The sequence below is a fragment of the Chiloscyllium punctatum genome, chromosome 16, assembly GCF_047496795.1.
Source record: "Chiloscyllium punctatum isolate Juve2018m chromosome 16, sChiPun1.3, whole genome shotgun sequence".
NCBI classification, from domain to species: domain Eukaryota; kingdom Metazoa; phylum Chordata; class Chondrichthyes; order Orectolobiformes; family Hemiscylliidae; genus Chiloscyllium; species Chiloscyllium punctatum.
Window position 1 is genome coordinate 20,554,523 of NC_092754.1, and position 20,667 is coordinate 20,575,189.

The 20,667-nt window shown below is 43.0% G+C and overlaps 1 protein-coding gene across 8 annotated transcripts in view; it reads left to right on the forward strand.

The window, feature by feature from the left end:
- Positions 1–20,667, forward strand: part of LOC140487027 (pleckstrin homology domain-containing family G member 5-like) — a 133,527-nt gene that overhangs the window by 39,258 nt on the left and 73,602 nt on the right. The window contains exon 1 of one of the 8 annotated variants that reach the window (XM_072586411.1): positions 3,985–4,366. The exons of 6 other annotated variants lie outside the window; for them this stretch is intronic. In XM_072586411.1, the coding sequence (XP_072442512.1) occupies positions 4,286–4,366 (81 nt within the window). In that variant the 5' untranslated portion in view covers positions 3,985–4,285. Of the gene's footprint in view, positions 1–3,984; positions 4,367–9,165; positions 9,187–20,667 lie in introns of those variants that run through there. One more of the 8 variants, XM_072586413.1, reaches the window with a different exon arrangement.

The window sequence follows — 20,667 nt, forward strand, 5'->3', positions numbered from 1 at the left end:
TTGGTTAGCCCAAACTTCAGGAAGGAACAGCTAATGATCCTTGATTGAAGGTACTAAGGAATATTTTCATGGAAGGATGGCTTGACATGATAAAAGAGGTGCCAGACACACTCAGATGATTTTAACCAAACAGAGATTAAACAGGTATCTTGTGATGTATCTTAGACAATCTCAACTCCATTGCAATGAATGGTGCAAGATCTGAACATAAAGATGGACTGCTAGCAAAGGTGATGCAAAACTGCTGGGGAGTTTCATTGGGCAGCGCAATTGTTTGGGAGGACAGATTGAACGAGAGGCAAGATTTGATGTGCTAGAACACGGAGTGGGCATGAAAAATCCAATGGTTGAGATTATTTTGAGCTCAAATAAAACTTCAAAAAAGGTTAAAATAGAGAAATGTATGTTGAAGTTCTCACCTTTGATAAATCTCCGTAATATGATATTAATCATATAGGGTGACGATGTCTGAGTGGTATGACAATTAGAATATTAATTCAGAGACCCGGGTAATGTCTGGAGATCCAAGTTTGAATCCCACCATGGCAGATGGCGGAATTTGAATTCAATAAAAAGCTGGAATTAACAGTGTAGTGTTGATTGTAGTGTGTAGTATTGATGATGTTCCTTGTGAGAGAAAACAGGAATAGTTGACCCTTGATATACGGGAGGGAAAAAATGGTGAAGGTCACATTAATTGCTGAAAGTTTGGCTGTCATTGATGCTGCTGATATGGCATTCTATTTGTCGAAGATCTCGTGGGAAACGCTACATGATAGGAGTTGACAGGTCATTATGTAGGTGTACAGGTCATTGGTTAGGCCACTTTTGGAATACTGCAATCAGTTCTGGTCTCCCTGCTACAGGAAAGATGCTGTGAAGTTTGAAAGGATTCAGAAAAAAATTACAAGGATGTTGCCAGGGTTGGAGGGTTTGAGCTGCAGGGAGAGGCTGAATAGGCTGGGCCTGTTTTCCCTGGAGTGTCTGAAGATAGAGGTTTATAAAATCATGAGGGGCATGGACAAGGTGAATAGTCAAAGGTAGGGAAGTCCAAAAGCAGAGGGCACAGATTTATGGTGACAGAGGAAAGATTTAAAAGGGAGCTAAAGTGCAACATTTTCACTCAGAGCGTAGTGTGTGTATGGAATGAGCTGCCAGAGGAAGTGGTGGAGGCTGGTACAATAACAACATTTAAAAGGCATCAGAATGGGTATATGACTAGGAAGGGTTTAGAGGGATATGGACCAAATCCTGGCAAATGGGACAAGAATGATTTCTAATATTTGGTCGGCATGGACGAGTTGGACTGAAGAGTCTGTTTCTATGCTCTACCCCTCTATGTAAAAGAGACTGAAAGCCCATTTCAAAGAAGGTTTCACAGATAATCAGTCTTTGTGGGATAATGTACATTTTACTAAATATATGAGAGTGAGAAAGGATAGAGATAAAGCTGGATTAAAGCAAAGAGGAAAAAAATCTCTAAGGTTAGGTGGGAAGATAGCAGTCATCAACTCTTGGATTGTTTTATAAAAAGGAATGCACCGATACAAAACTTTTGCAGTGTCTACAAGAAGGATGCCATGTTATGGAATGAAATCAGAAATTGTGTTTTTTATTCCTACCTATAAACCTGTGCATAAATATAACATTCTTCTTAAATGATAGAAAGTCTGTTAGATGCAGATCTCTTTAATACTGAACGAGAAGATATTTACCAAATTAACCTGTCCAGAGATATTGTTACCTGTGGAGCAGAGGGGATGTGAATCCTATTTCAGAGGTAGAGGCACTACCAGAGTGACAAAGGAGTCCTCAGGGTCAACCAGAAAATATTTTAACCAACCCATTCAGCCATATTACAACAGACCTCTGGAGCAGGTGGGACCTGAACCCTGGGCTCCTGGCCCTGAGTTAGGGACGGTACCACTGCACCACAAAAATCTGGTATCAACCAGAACAGTTCCGGAGTTGATTGAGAGTAAGTGATGCTCATTGGACTTTGTATTTATTTGATATTTTCTATAAGCTATTTTGTTGCAATGGTAGTGTCCCTACCTCTGAACAAGGACCCAGGAACCAACTGCTCTAGAGGTGTGTAATAACAGCTCTGAACAGGTTGATTGGAAAATATCTATTTGAATTTTTTTAAGCTTCATTTAAAACTTTGATTGAGGTTACAGTGCCCATAGGGAGCTGTTATGTTAACCATTTGGTTAACCTGCTCTGTTAAAAGAGGAACAGCTGGGTTCTTATCGTCATTAATAGGTTCAGGCACCAGACAGTGAAGGGGCTCATATTCCCTGACTCTCTGCCTCCCTTTTGTGGCTATGTCTGCACTGGGGTGTCCTTGGACTGAGAATACATAAGGTGTTCACTGGTTCCTTTTAAAGCTTTTTAGAACATGTGTGCATCACAGGGGCTAGGGGGCATTACTTCCTCCTTTGATGATATTGTGATTTGGTTCCCCTTCGGGTTTTTTTACACCCCCATTTTTTTGATATTGTTGCAGTGCCCCTAGTTTTTGTTTGTAATTAGGTTCATGTTTTTTTGAATGAACTGGATCCTCGGTTAATTAGTTCTATTAAAAGACAAAGGAATGGATCCTCCCCAGTGGGGAGTTGGCTGCCACACAGGGAAATGATTCAGAAGGTAAGGATGAAAACAGATGTCTGTGCTAAACCAAGGATTTACAGTAAAACACTTGCAAATTTCTAAAAGTTTTTGTTGATATCTAATTCATCATGTGGATATCAGTCCATAGAACAAAACTTACAAAATTCTTACAGGTTGTGACATGGTGGGTGTAGGTATGATATCACAAAAACAGAAATAGCTGTGAAGGTTGAGCAAGTCTGGCAGATACAGTAATTCGGGTTTCCCTCTACAGGCACTGCAGGACCTGATAAGTCTTTCCAGCAGTTTCTGTTTTTGTTTTTGATTTCCAGCATCCGCAGTTCTTTCAGGTTTTACATAGATAAGATATCTAAAACCAGGGGACACATTTTGGGCGGCATGGTGGCGCAGTGGTTAGCACTGCTGCCTCACAGTGCCAAAGACCCGGGTTCAATTCCTGCCTCAAGCAACTGTTTGTGTGGAGTTTGCACATTCTCCCTGTGTCTGCGTGGGTTTCCTCCGGGTGCTCCGGTTTCCTCCCACAGTCCAAAAATGTGCAGGTTAGGGTGAATTGGCCATGCTAAATTGCCCGTAGTGTTAGGTGAAGGGGTAAATGTAGGGGAATGGGTCTGGGTGGGTAAGCTTCGGCGGGTCGGTGTGGTCTTGTTGGGCCGAAGGGCCTGTTTCCACACTGTAAGTAATCTAATCTAATCTAATTCTCAGCATAAAAGAGTAGGCCATTTAAGACCAAACTGAGGAAGGAGCAATTTATTTCTTCATTTTTAGACTCTTAAATACTTACATTTTAAAATTATTGTTTAAATGCATACATATATCCACTCTCAGTATATGTAATTTTATCTTGGAAATAAAAGAGTATTATTGCTTTAAGAGGTGGATATGTTAATGAGCCAAGAACCAGTCTGAAACCAACTGAGCAGTTGCTATGACCAATCCAGCAGAAGGGGGATATAAACCTAGTTACCTGTAACTACAGTTAACTACAGTTAACCTGTGTAAGATGTATAAGATGTTCAAGTAGACTGAATCCTCACTGCTTTTGTTATTAACCAATAAACAAGAAATATGACACAAGGGAGTAAAGAGTGGTAGGTAGAAGAAGTGAAGGGAGAACCACATTTCCCTGAAATCTCTGATAATGAGCTCGCAGTTCCTGGCTATTTATCAAATTGTGTTTCCCAAGTTACTCTAGGCCCAGATTGTCAAGGGTTAACATACCTGGGCATTGCTCCCAGTGCTGTCTGTGTAGTTTTTTTTCCCTGTGTGTACAGAATCCTCAGACAGTGTGTGCCGTATCAGACAGCTCCTCCCTGCAAGTCACACAATGCTAATCATCCCTTGCTGGTGTGTTCAGTGAGTCGTTGCCCGAGGGAGCGCAGGGCAGACCGTAAGGTTTCTGCTTGCACAAAGAGCGCCAACAATAGCCCAGCACCCTCCTCCTGCCAGCTGCCTCCCTGATCCAGAGCTTTCAACCTGTTGAAGATTGAAAATTAAAGCAACGTTCACACCGGAACCATCTTTACTACAGTCTCCTAATGCTGGAAGGATCCAGTTTCCAGACTGTGGTGCTGCTAAACATCTTCATAATGTATTTCTCCTGAGTTTTATTCTGATTTTCAAAGCGGATGTGTTTGGATTGGCAAAGAAGCAAATGCAACAAAATCCTTGGCTGAGCCCAGTTTATCAGATTTCTGAGGCTCTGTCAGACTCCAGCAAATCCAAGAGTGAGGAGGTAAGTTTCTCAATCTTCTGTCTGAACTTCAGGAACAATGTAGATTGTAGAACACACAGCTAGGTCCATATCAGCCTATTGGCCTGACTACCCTAACATCCCGGATTCGGGAGAACTGTTCAGTATTCTGTAGCGGAATGAGATGTTAAGCTCATGAGATGTTATGGTGTGGCATCACCTACCTCTTTGGGTGAGTGTTAATGATCCCACAGCCATTGTTGGTGAGAAAGCAGAGAGCTCTCTTAGAATCCTGCAAAAAATTGTCTTTGGACCCAACAGATCAACTGGCCTTTCACCTTGAGGCTGTTTGTAGGATCTTGCTGTGCATGAATTGGCTGCCCTGTTTGCTTATATTGCGCTCAATGCAATCATTCCACCATGTGAAACAAATGGATAATTTTTAATGAGACAGCCAGGTTTAAGTTGAGTTGGGGGAAGTTAATAGGCTCAGCTTCTTCAACCCCCTCCCCACTCACTCTCCCCAGTCATTAATCAATCTCAACAATTGTCTCCATATCTCTCCCCCAATTTCCATTTTGGTGTGGAATTTACTTGATTTATTTCTTGATGTTATCTGACTGTCCTCCATATTCTTCACCAGAATAAACTGTCAGATAGTATCAATAACTAAATAAAGTAATGCCCGCATCTCTAACAAAGCAGAGGAAGGAGGGGAGCTAGAATGGGGCAAGATGTTACAGGCAACTGCTGTTATATTAAACGTGCTCACTAGGGGGAGTGCCAAACAATATGCTTCATTATTTCTGAGCCTCTCTCTCAGCTCTCTCTCTGAAGGTATTGTCCCCTTCCTTTCAAAACACCATCACCCCTACCCTCAAAACAAAACAGACTTTGCAAACTATGTCCCCATCTCCAAATTTCCTGCCTTCTCCAAAGTCTTTGAATCTGTTATTATAAAGTAGTACAGATGCTTGAGATCGTGTTCCAATCCTCCACAAACCTGAGATCATTGAAAATTCTGCTGTCAATGCCTTTATTTACATCAAGTCCCATCTTCCAATCTTGCTGATTAGAAACTTCAATTTTAAAATCATCATCCTTGCTTTCCAGTTCTTCCATGGTTTCACCCTTTTCTTGTCTTAATGCCTTAAATCTCTGCATTGCACAGTTTTGGCCTCTAGAGCATTCCTGATTTTAATTGTTGTACATTTGTTGACCATATCTTCAGTTGTTTCATTGCTAAGCTCTCCGACCTTCAATGTCTCTTAGTCTCTTCCATCCTTTAGATCACGAATTAAACCTACCTTTTAGATCAAGCTTTTGGTAATCTGCCCTAATATTTATCTGTGGAGCTTGGTGTTAAGATTTGTTAATAATGCTTCTGTGAAGTGATTTGAAATGTTTTATTCTGCCAAAAGTGATTTTTAAATACAAGTCATTGCTATTATTTATCTACCTGCACGCAAGACAACAAGAAGCAGCTCAAGCAAATATTTTTAGACAGTAGTTCCTCGCAGCAACATAAACCAACAATGGCCATTCCCAGTTCATTCCATTCTATTTAGGGTCTATTATTTCTACAGGAAACATCTGTCCCCTGTTTAAACTTTCAGGGACTCCTCCTCTCAACTCGATCCCTTAAAAATATCCATCCCAAGCAGCTCATGAGCAAATGTGTGACCAGATAACCCACTATTATCATAGAACAAGAAACTACATTAATTCAAGCTTTTAGGCCTTGTACCGGTGTCCATTAGTGAAAGAACAGATGAGTGTGTTACACGGATAGTGAACAGTGATCAGTGTGTTCAATTTCACAGAGAGTGAACAGTGATCAGCGTGTACAATTACACGGATAGTGAACAGTGATCAGTGTGTTCAATTTCACAGAGAGTGAACAGTGATCAGCGTGTACAATTACACGGATAGTGAACAGTGATCAGTGTGTTCAATTTCACAGAGAGTGAACAGTGATCAACGTGTACAATTACACAGATAGTGAACAGTGATCAGCGTGTACAATTACACAGATAGTGAACAGGGATCAGTGTGTACAATTACACAGCGAGTGAACAGTGATCAGCGTGTACAATTACACGGATAGTGAACAGTGATCAGCGTGTACAATTACACAGATAGTGAACAGTGATCAGCGTGTACAATTACACAGATAGTGAACAGGGATCAGTGTGTACAATTACACAGAGAGTGAACAGTGATAATGTGTACAATTACACAGATAGTGAACAGGGATCAGTGTGTACAATTACATGGATAGTGAACTGAGATCAGTGTGTACAATTACACGGATAGTGAACAGGGATCAGTGTGTACAATTACACAGATAGTGAACAGGGATCAGCGGGTACAATTACACAGAGAGTGAACAGAGATCAGTGTGTACAATTACACAGGTAGTGAACAGAGATCAGTGTGTACAATTAGACGGATAGTGAACAGGGATCAGCGTGTACAATTACACAGATAGTGAACAGGGATCAGCAGGTACAATTACACAGAGAGTGAACAGAGATCAGTGTGTACAATTACACAGATAGTGAACAGAGATCAGTGTGTACAATTACACGGATAGTGAACAGGGTTCAGCGTGTACAATTACACGGATAGTGAACAGGGATCAGTGTGTACAATTACACGGATAGTGAACAGAGATCAGTGTGTACAATTACACGGATAGTGAACAGGGATCAGCGTGTACAATTACACAGATAGTGAACAGGGATCAGCGTGAACAATTACACAGATAGTGAACAGGGATCAGCGTGTACAATTACACGGATAGTGAACAGGGATCACTGTGTACAATTGCACGGATAGTGAACATGAATCAGTTTGTTCAGTTGCATGGCTAGTGAATAGAGATGATTATGTAAATTACACTAATTGTGAGAAAAGTTGAGTTTGTGACCGTTACAGCGATCATGAACAGAAATTAGCCTGTGAAAGTTATACTGATACAAAATTGATGAGAGAAATATTTCTGTTTATTTTGAGAAGCGCCGATGGGTTTTGTGTACAATTACACAGAGAGTGAATAGGGATCAGCGTGTACAATTACACGGATAGTGAACAGGGATCAGCGTGAACAATTACACGATAGTGAACAGGGATCAGTGTGTACAATTACACAGAGAGTGAACAGGGATCAGCGTGAACAATTACACAGATAGTGAACAGGGATCAGTGTGTACAATTACACAGATAGTGAACAGGGATCAGCGTGTACAATTACATGGATAGTGAACAGGGATCAGTGTGTACAATTACACAGAGAGTGAACAGTGATAATGTGTACAATTACACAGATAGTGAACAGGGATCAGCGTGTACAATTACACAGAGAGTGAACAGTGATAATGCGTACAATTACACAGATAGTGAACAGGGATCAGCGTGTACAATTACACAGAGAGTGAACAGTGATAATGTGTACAATTACACGGATAGTGAACAGGGATCAGTGTGTACAATTACATGGATAGTGAACAGGGATCAGTGTGTACAATTACACAGAGAGTGAACAGGGATCAGCGTGTACAATTACACGGATAGTGAACAGGGATCAGTGTGTACAATTACACAGATAGTGAACAGGGATCAGCGTGAACAATTACACGGATAGTGAACAGTGATAATGTGTACAATTACACAGATAGTGAACAGGGATCAGCGTGTACAATTACATGGATAGTGAACAGTGATCAGCGTGTACAATTACACAGAGAGTGAACAGTGATAATGTGTACAATTACACAGATAGTGAACAGGGATCAGTGTGTACAATTACACAGATAGTGAACAGTGATCAGCGTGTACAATTACACAGAGAGTGAACAGTGATAATGTGTACAATTACACAGATAGTGAACAGGGATCAGCGTGTACAATTACATGGATAGTGAACAGGGATCAGTGTGTACAATTACACAGAGAGTGAACAGTGATAATGTGTACAATTACATGGATATTGAACAGGGATTAGTGTGTACAATTACACAGAGAGTGAACAGTGATAATGTTTACAATTACACAGATAGTGAACAGGGATCAGTGTGTACAATTACACAGAGAGTGAACAGGGATCAGCGTGAACAATTACACGATAGTGATCAGGGATCAATGTATACAATTACACAGAGAGTGAACAGTGATAATGTGTACAATTACGCGGATAGTGAACAGGGTTCAGTGTGTACAATTACACGGATAGTGAACAGGGATCAGCGTGTACAATTACACAGATAGTGAACAGGGATCTGCGTGTACAATTGCACGGATAGTGAACATGAATCAGTTTGTTCAGTTGCATGGCTAGTGAATAGAGATGATTATGTAAATTACACTAATTGTGAGAAAAGTTGAGTTTGTGACCGTTACAGCGATCATGAACAGAAATTAGCCTGTGAAAGTTACACTGATACAAAATTGATATTTCTGTTTATTTTGAGAAGCGCCGATGGGTTTTGATTGTTGCCATGCATAGTCCAATCTCTTTGATGTGTTTGCCTCCTTTGTAATTTCTGTCTAAGAAAATGATCCTTTCCTCTCTGGGAAGAGTGTGAGCTGAGGCCTCCTCAGCTCCCTCTGACCCTGCTTTTGTTCCAGCTGTTTTGGAGTAAATCCTTCCTGGGAAATAATATTCACCCCAGACAATGGGAACACATGACCGAGGGAAAGGAAGTGAGTGGCTGGCTGTGTAGGCTGTAGAGTCTTGTTCCTCACTTGGGCATTAGTTGCTGAACAAACATAGTAAGGATTCTGACGTATGTGATTCCTGTCCAGAGAGTCTTCAGAAAATGGAAGAAATAGGCTGATCTTCTTGGTTCTGCTAGCAGTGAGTAGGTGTTTCCCTTCCAACAGTCACAACCTCTCTCGGTTTTAGTTTGCTTACTCTCTTGGTTCCCCTGCTGCAATTCAGCGCAATGTTTGACTATTACATCTTTTTCTGTAGAATGTGTAAATCAGCTGATCCCCTCCTCTGTGGAGACTGGCTGTTTGATCTGACTTCCTCAGTGACCTTGTTTAAATGGAACTGGCATCAAGTTCCTTCAGTGCTCCCTCCACATCCCCGACCCCAACTTGAAAGTGACTGTTTTCCCATTGCATCTGGTGCCCTTGGCATTCTGGGTAATATAGAGCATGGGTTCGGAAAATGCTGTTAAACACGTCTTGGCGAGTTGTTGCAGTGCATCTTATAAATGGTACAAACTGCTATAAGAGTGCCGGGAGTGGATGTTGAAGACGGGCTGCTTTGTCCTGGATGGTGTTGAGCTTCTTGAGTGTGATTGGAGCTGCACCCATTAAGGCAAGTGGAGAGTGGGCACCATGACCAGCAGGCAATGCAGGCAGCTGGTGTCAGCAGTTTGTTGAGGTTCCATGATGGAGCTGCAGCTGCTAAACCATGTTCACTGAGTGTTGAAACCAAACAGAACATAGGTTAATAGATTCTCCACATTCTCCCATACAGAGAAGCGACTATTCTGGAACACCATGTAGCAGGCCATTGTTTGTATCAGCTAAAATGGACTATTGAATCATTGAATGCGTCACAATGAAGTCCAATCTTGCCTGTCTTTCCCATCTGCCCCTCTGCCATTCAGACTCTCACATTCCCAGTCAGTTTGCAGTGCTGTTGATTTGGTTGCTGGGATCCTGGCTGAGGAAACCATGACTGAGGTAAGGTAGCGACCAGAGTGAAACAGGTTTAAAGCATGGCTGCTTGAGGCAGCACAGCCTTTGTTTTGTGGTAGCTGTTGGCTGTCCTGACAGTTACAGGCAATGGATCTGTCATGACCTTCTGGTTACTGAACCAGATTTAGAATCGCTGTAAAGAAAAGGAGAGAAACCAGGAAGTGGGGATCAAGTGTTTAGGTGACTGAGAATTTGGAAATTAATGGTTGGCATGTAGGAGGTGAGGATTGCACAGCCCTGCAGTGACAGCATTGAAATGCAATTCAATCCACTGTCTGCTGAAACATTTGCCTGTGGGCAATTGCAGAGGATCTGAGAGTCCGCTCAAAAGTTGCACATTTAAATGTTTCTCACCTCATTGACGCCCACAGTCTCAGATAATGTGCCCCCAGAGTGTCAAACAGCATTGTATTTAAGGGCTGTGTTCACAGCAACACTGACTTATGAGCATTAGACTATTTAGAGCAACAGGGAGGCTGCAGTTGTTGTGGCACATTCCTGTATGGAGTCTTTTTCATTTGAATTTCAATTAAACAGTGCTCTGGTCTGAACCCATCAGCAGTACTGTAACTGTTCTGTTCTGATTGAGGAGTTAGGAAAGACCGATTGACCTTGAAAGAACATGCAGTGCAGATTCACCAGAATGACACCAGGGATTAAAGGCCATACTAGGAGAACATGTTGCATTAAGTAAACTCAGATTGTCTTTTAGAAGATTGAGGGGTGATCTCATGATAAAGGATCATTTAAAGTTATGGTGGGACTTCAGTAAGAGAGAGTGAAACTGATTTCACTGGTGGGGAAATCCAGACCCAGCTATAATATTAAAATTAGGCCACTTTGGAGTGAAACCAGGAAATATTGTCTCCACCCACATAGGCTGATGGGAATCTCCTCTCCCCTCCCCCACCCCAAAATAAAAGACGTTTGGGAGCTGGAATCAGTTGGAGCTTTCAAGATTGGTATTGTTAGACTACATAGGAAGGTGTGTTGAGGACTCAGGAGCAGATGGGAAATGGAATTTAAAAACAAGCAGCCACAGTCTGATTTCATAGTGGAACAGGCTTCCTCCAGTTCCAATTCCTTTGTCCTTCAATCTGATTGGCTGGGGGTTCCACACACAGTCAAAATATCTACTGTCACTTTACTTAAAAAGTTGTTGGTGACCATGAGTGAATGAGGCTCTTGATTTATCTCTCGATTGGCAAAGCTGATTTAACATCAAATGGAAGTTCCGTGAAGTGTGATCAGTCAGTGACCTTTCGAAAGTTAACGATGACCTTTCGAAAGTTAACGATGAGTAGATGGTGATGTGTAAATATGACTGAGTGTGGCTCCGAATAAGTGTCAGAGGACAGTAGGGGACATATTTTTAAGGTGAGCAGAGAAAGATTTACATAAGACATGAGGAGCAAATTCTTTACAAAGAGGGTGGTTCGCGTGTGGAACGATCTTCCTGAAAAGTGGTGGATGCAGACACAGTTACAATGTTTAAAAGGTACTTTGATAATTACATGGATAGGAAAGGTTTGGAGGGGTATGGGCCAGGAGCAGGCAGGTAGGACTAGTTTAGTTTGTGATTATGTTCAACATGGATTGGTTGGATTGAAGAGTCTGTTTCTGTGCGGTATGACTTTATGACTCTATGATGTATGAGGCCCTGTGCTCAAATCTTTCCAGGAATATTTGACAAATAGGATTCCCACTGGCACTGCGTGTGGTGTTCAGATCCCTATTCACTTCCAACTCCCACCTTTTCCCCTGCCCTGTACCAAGAACACTACTGGATTAGTGGTGCTGGAAGAGCACAGCAGTTCAGGCAGCATCCAACGAGCAGCGAAATCAACGTTTCGGGCAAAAGCCCTTCATCAGGAAGGGCTTTTGCCCGAAACGTTGATTTCGCTGCTCGTTGGATGCTGCCTGAACTGCTGTGCTCTTCCAGCACCACTAATCCAGTATTTGATTTTCAGCATCTGCAGTCATTGTTTTTACCAAGAACACTACTTCCTAGCTTTGTGCTGAACCATCCCACTGCACCACCCAGATCTCTCGGCTCACACTGAGGCATACTGCTGGTGCCTTAGGTCTCAGCTGTGGCTGAGCTGGTAACTTTGTCATGTGATCCTGAAGATTGTACATTCAAGACTCACTCCAGAGATTGGCAAATTTAGTTCATGCTAAAACTCCAAGTGCAGTTCTGAGTGACTTATGCCCTGTCTGCTTTCTCAGTGATACAAAGGATCCCATGTTACTATTTCAGAAGAGCAATGTCCTGAATCAGGTACATTCCCTCAATTCACAACATGAAAATGTTATCTAGTTATTAGGATGTTGCTGTTTTTTAAGCTGGGTTAAACTGGGCAGGTTACCATCCTTTACCAGCTCACTCTTTGTTTAAAGATAAAACGTGTAATGGGGAAAGTGAAGCAAAGATAGTATCACTGCTGTGGTCTGTGCCAACATGGATGGCACCAGAAAGCTACCACCTTCTTGTGATAGGAAAGTCCAGAAGACACATTGCTTTGCAAATGACAAGACTGTTCACAGAGGATGACACTAACAAGACCACCCGAATGACCTCAGCCTTTCTGAAATGTGGATCAAGGATGTGGGCAAAATGTATCAATGGCCAAAAAGAAGATTGTCATCCCAAAGATCCTGCAGAGTCCAATGGGAACCCAACTGTTCCCCAATCTGAAGCTGCAAAGACTGTAGGAATGCTTTGGGATTTTTCACTGCAACAGAGAAACTTGTACAACATCTTTGCTTGCATTGGCAAAGTGGTGGACTTGTCCAAAGACTGCATGCTGAGCAGAGGAGTTTTACAGAGTCTTTCCAGAGCTAGCCCCCAATGTTTTTTGATGCCTTTTACATGACAAGGTCAGGCCATTATAAGAAATGAACAAATTGAAAAATAAAGACATTTTTCACATATTTAATGTACTACTGGGTTTTCTTTTTTTGTTGTTTGTGGGCAAGTCAAGTTACATAGAGACTTCTTCAGCTATCTTGGAGCTCTGTTAACACAAATTTGTGAAAGACACACTTGCACATTTGACATTGTAATTCAACCATTCTGTAAACTTTTTTGGTGCATCCAAATATTGTAGAGAGGCTCTAAAAATGTACGTGTTTCTTGCTTTCTGTGTGTACGACTTGCCTGATACTGAAATGTCACAATAATGTTTGGGGGCTGTTGTTGCAGTTCATTCTGTCAGTTCCATCAGAGTGAAAACTGGGAGAGTCCGGCTCTGACACTTCCCAAATTGAGAGGTTTGTTAAATCATCTATGTCTGAGGTTCAGAGATGTGTGGGAGATGAGTGAGAGATATCCCACGGACTAGGCCAGCCCAATGATGAAACCTCACTAGGTAGCGTGTGGGCCTGAACATGCCTCAGCTCCTGTTGTGCGAATGATATATTGATGGGAAGGCCAGGCTGTGTCAGGTGTATTGTGCAGCAGCAATAACTGCAGTGACAGTGAGAGGAGATGGGGGCAAAGAGATGATAAAAAAAAAACACTGGCTATGTTACAACGCCCCGTGGTCAATTCAATCAGACTATATTGCAGGTTGGACCAGAATTTTACTTCAGAGAATAATTATTGTCAGCCAATGCCTTCTTGACACTGACAGACAAAGGCCTCAACTACTGTGTTGAAGTATGAATCTGATAAAGACACAGCAGGGCCCTGTTAGAACTTGGAGATAAAGCCCTGACCTAGTTGTGGCCTGTTTCTCACCAGAGTCTGGAACACAGCTGACCCTGGTCTTGAGTTCTGTGTGTCTTTGGTCTGAATCAATCCATGTCAATCAGCTGGCTGGCATTTAATTATCTGCATCATTCAGACTAAAGTGTTTCTAACATCTTTCCCCTTCCTTTTTACTCCCCATCCTCTCCTGAAGGTGCTGACTCTCCCTGGGGTACAGCTCCCCCTCCTCTCCTGAAGGTGCTGCCTCTCCCTGGGGTACAGATCCCCCTCCCCTCCTGAAGGTGCTGCCTCTCCCTGGGGTACAGCTCCCCCTCCCCTCCTGAAGGTGCTGCCTCTCCCTGGGGTACAGCTCCCCCTCCCCTCCTGAAGGTGCTGCCTCTCCCTGGGGTACAGCTCCCCCTCCCCTCCTGAAGGTGCTGCCTCTCCCTGGGGTACAGCTCCCCCTCCTCTCCTGAACGTGCTGACTCTCCCTGGGGTACAGCTCCCCCTCCCCTCCTGAAGGTGCTGCCTCTCCCTGGGGTACAGCTCCCCCACCCCTCCTGAAGGTGCTGCCTCTCCCTGGGGTACAGCTCCCCCTCCTCTCCTGAAGGTGCTGCCTCTCCCTGGGGTACAGATCCCCCTCCCCTCCTGAAGGTGTTGCCTCTCCCTGGGGTACAGCTCCCCCACCCCTCCTGAAGGTGCTGCCTCTCCCTGGGGTACAGCTCCTCAATGGCCCTGTTGTAATAAACTACGGAGTGTGAATGGTTTGAGGGTTTGGATCAGGCCTGTGAGCTGCTCAGTGCCCTGTAATTTCAGGTCAGGCTGCAGTCAAGGTCATGGAATGATTTGTCACCGAGCTGCTCCAGTACATTCAGTTTGTGAGACTGGCTTGCCCCAGGGTTGATGGCACAGAGTCAACTGAGTAACATAGTTTATCCTGCTGCTAATCTGTCAGCTTTTCCTTCTCATTCTCTCTCCTACTCTGCTTTTCTTTGACCCTTTCTCCCTGTTTATTTCTGTCCTTGCTCTTTTTATCTGTTTCTATGCACATTTCAGTGCATCTCACTGTTTCTGAATTAATTTCTCTCTGTCTCTCTGACTCCTTCACACTCTCTCCGTCTAAATCTCTCTACCTTTACAGAATGGATAAATGGAGCAGGTTTAACAGCACGTATACTCAATACCAGAACCTCAACATGATGTGGAATATGAAAGGGCTGGTAAATTTCACATGAAGCCAGACACTGACAGACTGAGGAGCCTTAAGGTTACTGCTGTCCTGTGATGTATTCAATTATTGCTTTAGCGTTGATATTGTCTGCAATATTTACGGTTGGTTAACTCAGACAATCAGGCATTAGAGGACTGAAGGGTCTGGCATGATGTTGAATCGCTGGATGATTGCTCTGCAAAACCACAATTGATTTTCGAATTATTCACAGACCGGCGGACAAAAGTCTGTTTCATTGTTCCTGACCACATCCAACATTCTCTCTCACAAGCATTCCGATGTTCTGGACAATGAATAGGAAGAGAAAATATTAGGTGATCTCCCCTCTCTTTAACCTGGGGAGGGTCATTTGACAGTGATCAGGATCAGAGACCCTTGCTGACTTCACTTTATAACACAAGTATTGCTGGACACTGATCTGAAGCAGGAACATTGACTGAATACTCGGGATAGATGGTTGAGGGGGAGGTCACTGGCCAGTGATCAGAAGCTAGAATCAGAGCACTCTCAGGATTTCCCTTTCATCTCAATGTTTCCTCAGTACTCCACTGTCAGAACCCAGTGCTCCCTTTATTTTGCTTCTCTGATAGTTCAATACCCTCTCAGTACAGACCCTCTCTGACAGTTCACTGCTCCCTCAGTACTTCCTCTTGCAGATTTCAGTACTGTCTCAGTACATCAGCTCCAACAGTTCAACACTCCCTCAGTATTACTCAGGATTTTATCATCTTAGGTTTGTGTGATCAAATATGCACAGAATCAGACTAGAAGCTGAAGCTTCTTTCATTGCGTTGTGTTATGACTCACACACATGGATCAGCTGTTTGAGTACAAGTTTATAGGACAGGTTCTAGTATCAGAGGAGGAGTGAACCCTATCTTAAGGAAAGGGGAAGAAAACTGGAATAATAATAATGTGAACTAGAACTTGGAGCCTAGCATGAGTTTAGCATTGGAAGGGTTAAAGGGGCAGAGTGCTTGCACTGCTCAGTAGATGCAGTTAGACCTATCAACTGATGTTGGGCCTGTTTATAGAGCCAGTTGATAATATGCTTGGTGTACTGAGTGACTATGAGAGAGAACTCTGCCCAGACCACAATATTTACACAGCTGGCTGATCCCTCTCTGAACTGAACTTTGAAATGGCTCCATTCTTTTCCTCCAGCTGCCGGTTTAGACTCTGTGTTACAGCCCATCAATGGGAGGATTTACTCAATGTCCTGGTTAATTATAAAGTTGGAGGATTTTTAACATCCACTTACCACCCTGACTGCCAACCCGTGCCACTCAGTGCCAGGCCCATGTCTTCCAATGAGAAGTGTGCCCAAAGCTAAGTTAGAGTCCATTCTGTCTCTGCTTACTGAGACGATCACAGCAGCCAGTGCGTGTTAAAAGTCAAACATTCACTGCTGTGCCCAATGACATCAGTTGTGCAAACTGTGAGAACAGTGTGTCCCATGGTGCCCATATTTCCAGCCTGGGTCCCTGCCCTAATTCTAGCCAATGGAGATGGAGATGGAGATGAAGGCTTCTCATGTTTGTTTGACCGACCTCTTGGTTCCACCATGCAGATGTTTCTGGTAGATTCTTGGAGAATCCAATCCCATCATAAGGACATCCAGCTAAAGTGATGATGACATGGAATGACCAGCCACTTCACCAGGCACCGCTGACACCTCACTGGGCTTCATTCCTGGAATTATTTGCCATTTGAACTGGCTCAGTGTTGGAGGAAGGGCAGCAGTCAATGGAAAGAAGTTGGCAAGCTCCCTTTGAGCAGGTTTATTTTCTCAGATGATTTGGGTCATTTCTTTCCACACTTGTGGACTGTGAGAACTCACATTGAAAGAGAAGTGCAAGTTTGCAAAACCTAAAATATAATATCTTGGACGCATTACTGGAATTGCAATTAATCTGCAAGAAAAAAAACTTTAAGAAAATTTCCACTGCCTAGGAACACTCACAGAACTTCAAAGATTTCTCGGGATGGTAAATCAAATAAACAGATTTCTCCTGAAGTTGGCAGATGTTAATGAGCCCTTGAGATAGCTTTTACACCAGGGTCAGCAATGATGCTAGAACACTAATCAGGAAAAGGCTTCTTTCAAAATTAAGTAACTTCAGGTCTCTTTAGAAATGTTGACACACTTTTACTTACCATAGTGACAGCTGGTGCATATTTTCGCTGGTGCCACAATACTAGGTGGGATGGTGAGGATGTCGTAAAGAGACTTCAAGGTGATTTAGACAGATTGAATGAATGGGCAAATACGTGGCAGCTGCAGTGTCACATGGATAATGCAAAGTTATCCACTTTAGTAGGAAAAACAGAACAGCAGAGTATTATTTAAACAGTGATCACTTGGGAAATATTGATGTCTCTTCCCTAGGGTGAATAGCCAAGGTCTTTTCCCCAGGGTAGTGGAGTCCAAAACTAGAGGACAAAGGTTTAAGGTGAGAGAGAAAAGATTTAAAACAGACCTAAGGGGCAACGTTTTCATATAGAGAGTGGTGCGTGTATGGAATGAGCTGCCAGAGGAAACTGGTACAATTACAGCATTTAAAAGGCAACTGATTGGGTATATGAATAAGAAGGGTTTAGAGGGAAATGGGCCAAGTGCTGGCAAATGGGACTAGATTAATTTAGGACATATGATCAGCGTGGACAGGTTGGACCGAAGGGTTTGTTTCCATGCTGCACAGCTCTGTGACACCATGTACAAAGGGACTTGACTGGTCTTGTACAACAATCACTGAAAGCAGTATGCAAGTAAACAGAAAGCCAAATAGCATGTTGGTCTTTATTGCAAGAGGATTTGAGTACAAGAGCAAGGATGTCTTACTGCAGCTACACTGTGCTTTGGGTGAGACCACACCTGGGTATTCTGTACAGTGTTGGTCTCCTTACGCAAGAAAGGATTTATTTTTCATAGAGTGGACTAGAGTGAAGGTCACCAGATGGATTCCTGGAATAACAGGATTGTAGAATGAGGATAGACTGGATTGTCTAAACCCACATTAATTGGAATTTATAAGAATGAGAGGGAATTTAATTAATATGTATATAATTCTGCCAGGCTGTAGAGACTTGATGTTTCTCAGGGGATGATGTTTCTCCTGGCTGGATGGTTTAACACAAGGGCTGATGGTCTAAGGCCATGGGTAGGCCATTTAGGATTTAAATGAAGAGACATCTCTTACTTTGAGTGGTGAATCTGTGGATTGCTCCACCACGTAAGGATTGGGAAGCAAAGTCACTGAATATATTCAGAAAAGAAATAGATTTCAAGGCACTAAAGGCATCAAGGGATATGGGGAGAGAGCAGGAGGGAGTAAGGTGTTGAGCTTTTGTAATAAGTTTGTATGTTCCCTGCATACATTGCCTCGTACTCCATTTTCCCTCTATTAACCAATCCCTTTGCCCTCCTTTACTGAAATCTAAACTGCTTCAAATCCTCAGGCGTGCTGCTTTTTTGTCCAATTTGTCTGCCCTTTCCTGGATCTAATACTATCTCTAATTTGCTTTATTACCCAGGATTGGGCCACTTTTGTGCCAGACTGGAATGAACAATTGTTGCTCCATCATGGGGCATGTTTTCAATGTTTACCCTTGCTTATCTACCATGTCCCTTTAAGTAACATTCTCTAATTTATCGAGACGAGTTTGTGCCTCATACCATTATAATTTCCTTTATTTAAGTTCAGGACCCTGGTCTCAGAATCAACTACACAGTGGGCAGCACGGTGGCACAGTGATTAGCACTGTTGCCTCACAGCGCCAGAGACCCAGGTTCAATTCCCGCCTCAGGTGACTGACTGTGTGGAGTTTGCACATTTTCCCCGTGTTTGCGTGGGTTTCCTCCGGGTGCTATGGTTTCCTCCCACAGTCCAAAAATGTGCAGGTTAGGTGAATTGGCCATGCTAAATTGCCAATAGTGTTAGGTGAAGGGGTGAAATGTAAGGGAATGGGTCTGGGTTGGTTGCACTTTGGCAGGTCGGTGTGGACTTGTTGGGCTGAAGGGCCTGTTTCCACACTGTAAGTAATCTAATCTACACCACTCTCCATCTGAATGAAAAACTCTATCATATTATGATCACTCTTCCCGAAGGAATCTCACTCAGTTAGATTGTCAGTCATTCCTTTCTGATTACACAATCCCAATCTAGGATGACATGTTCTGTCAGTTCTGAGGAAGGGTCACTCAACCAAAAATTTAACTCTGCTTTCTCTCCACAGATGCTGCCAAATCTAGTGAGCTTTTCTTTCAATTTCTGTTTTTGTTTCTGATTTATAGCATCCACAGTTCTATCAGATTTTATTTGGACATGTTCTCTCATTGGGTCCTCAGTATATTGTTTGTGATTTGATTTGCTCAATCTATGTGCAAGTTAAACTTACCCATAATTATAGCTATACCTTTAATGCCTGCAGCTCTAATTTCCTGTTTATTGCTTTCCCCAACAGTACCACTACATTTTGGCAGTCTGTATATAACCCCTCTATCATTTTTCATCCCTTGGTTTCTCTAAGCTCTACCCGTACAGATTCCACTTTGCAAGAGTTAATATTCTTCCTTATTAATGCGCTAATTTTACTAACCTGATTTACCTCTTCCCTGACGTACTCCTTTAAATTCAAATTATAGATAACCATTAAAACACAATGATACCATTTACATTAGTCAACTTTTCAGACCTCTTTCGTTTTTTGTACCTATTCCTTCAGTCCCATTGTGTACCATGACCACTGGCTGTTCCCACCAGAATGCCCTGTAACCGCTTCAAGGCATCATTGACTCTAGCACCCAGGAGGCAACACACCTTCCTGGAGTCGAGTTTACAGCCACAGAGACATTTATTGATTGCCCTTACAGCTGTATCCCCTATTCCCATAGCATTCGCACACTTAATCCATCTCTCCTTGGCCACAGAGTCAACAGTATGAATGCATTTGACTGTTACCACTTTCCCTGAGAGGGCACTTGCCTCAACATTATCCAAAGTGGTATATCCCTACTGCAGGGGAATGGCTGCCGGGGACCTCTGTACTGTGTGCCGCCTGCTCTCATGGGGTCATCCATTCCCTCCCTGCCTGGTGAGTGTTAGCCTAGGAAGCATCCAGCTCTCTATTATTATTATCACAATATTGCCAGTGATGTGGATACACCACACTTTATCCAGCCATCACTCTGGCTCTGAAACCTGGGATTAGGGGTTGTAGCTGGATGCACGGCCTGCACACATTCTGGTCCCATGTCCACCTCCCTACCCAGAGCAGAAGGAGCACACCCATGCTCTCCTTCCCTGATTACTCCTTTAAATTCAAATTATAGATAACCATTAAAACTCAATGATATCATTTGCATTAGGTGCCTTCTTCTCTGGACCTCTGCAATATTACCCTTACACACTTATCAACCTAAAATAAAGACCTTACAAGCTATAAGTGATAATAATAGTATAACTACTCACCTGACCTTACCCAATCAGCTGCTTCCTCTTACCCTACGTCATTCTTTCAAAAATGACATCGCTTTAGGAATTCTGTCTCTGGCTTCAATGTAGTTTCTATCCGCTCCCTGTCCCTCTCCAATTGAGCTCGACCCACTCACTCTCCCTCTCCGTCTCTGAATGAACTCGATTCTCTCTCTTTCCATCTCCGACTGAGCTCGATCCTCTCCCTCTCAGTCTCCAAATGAGCTCGATC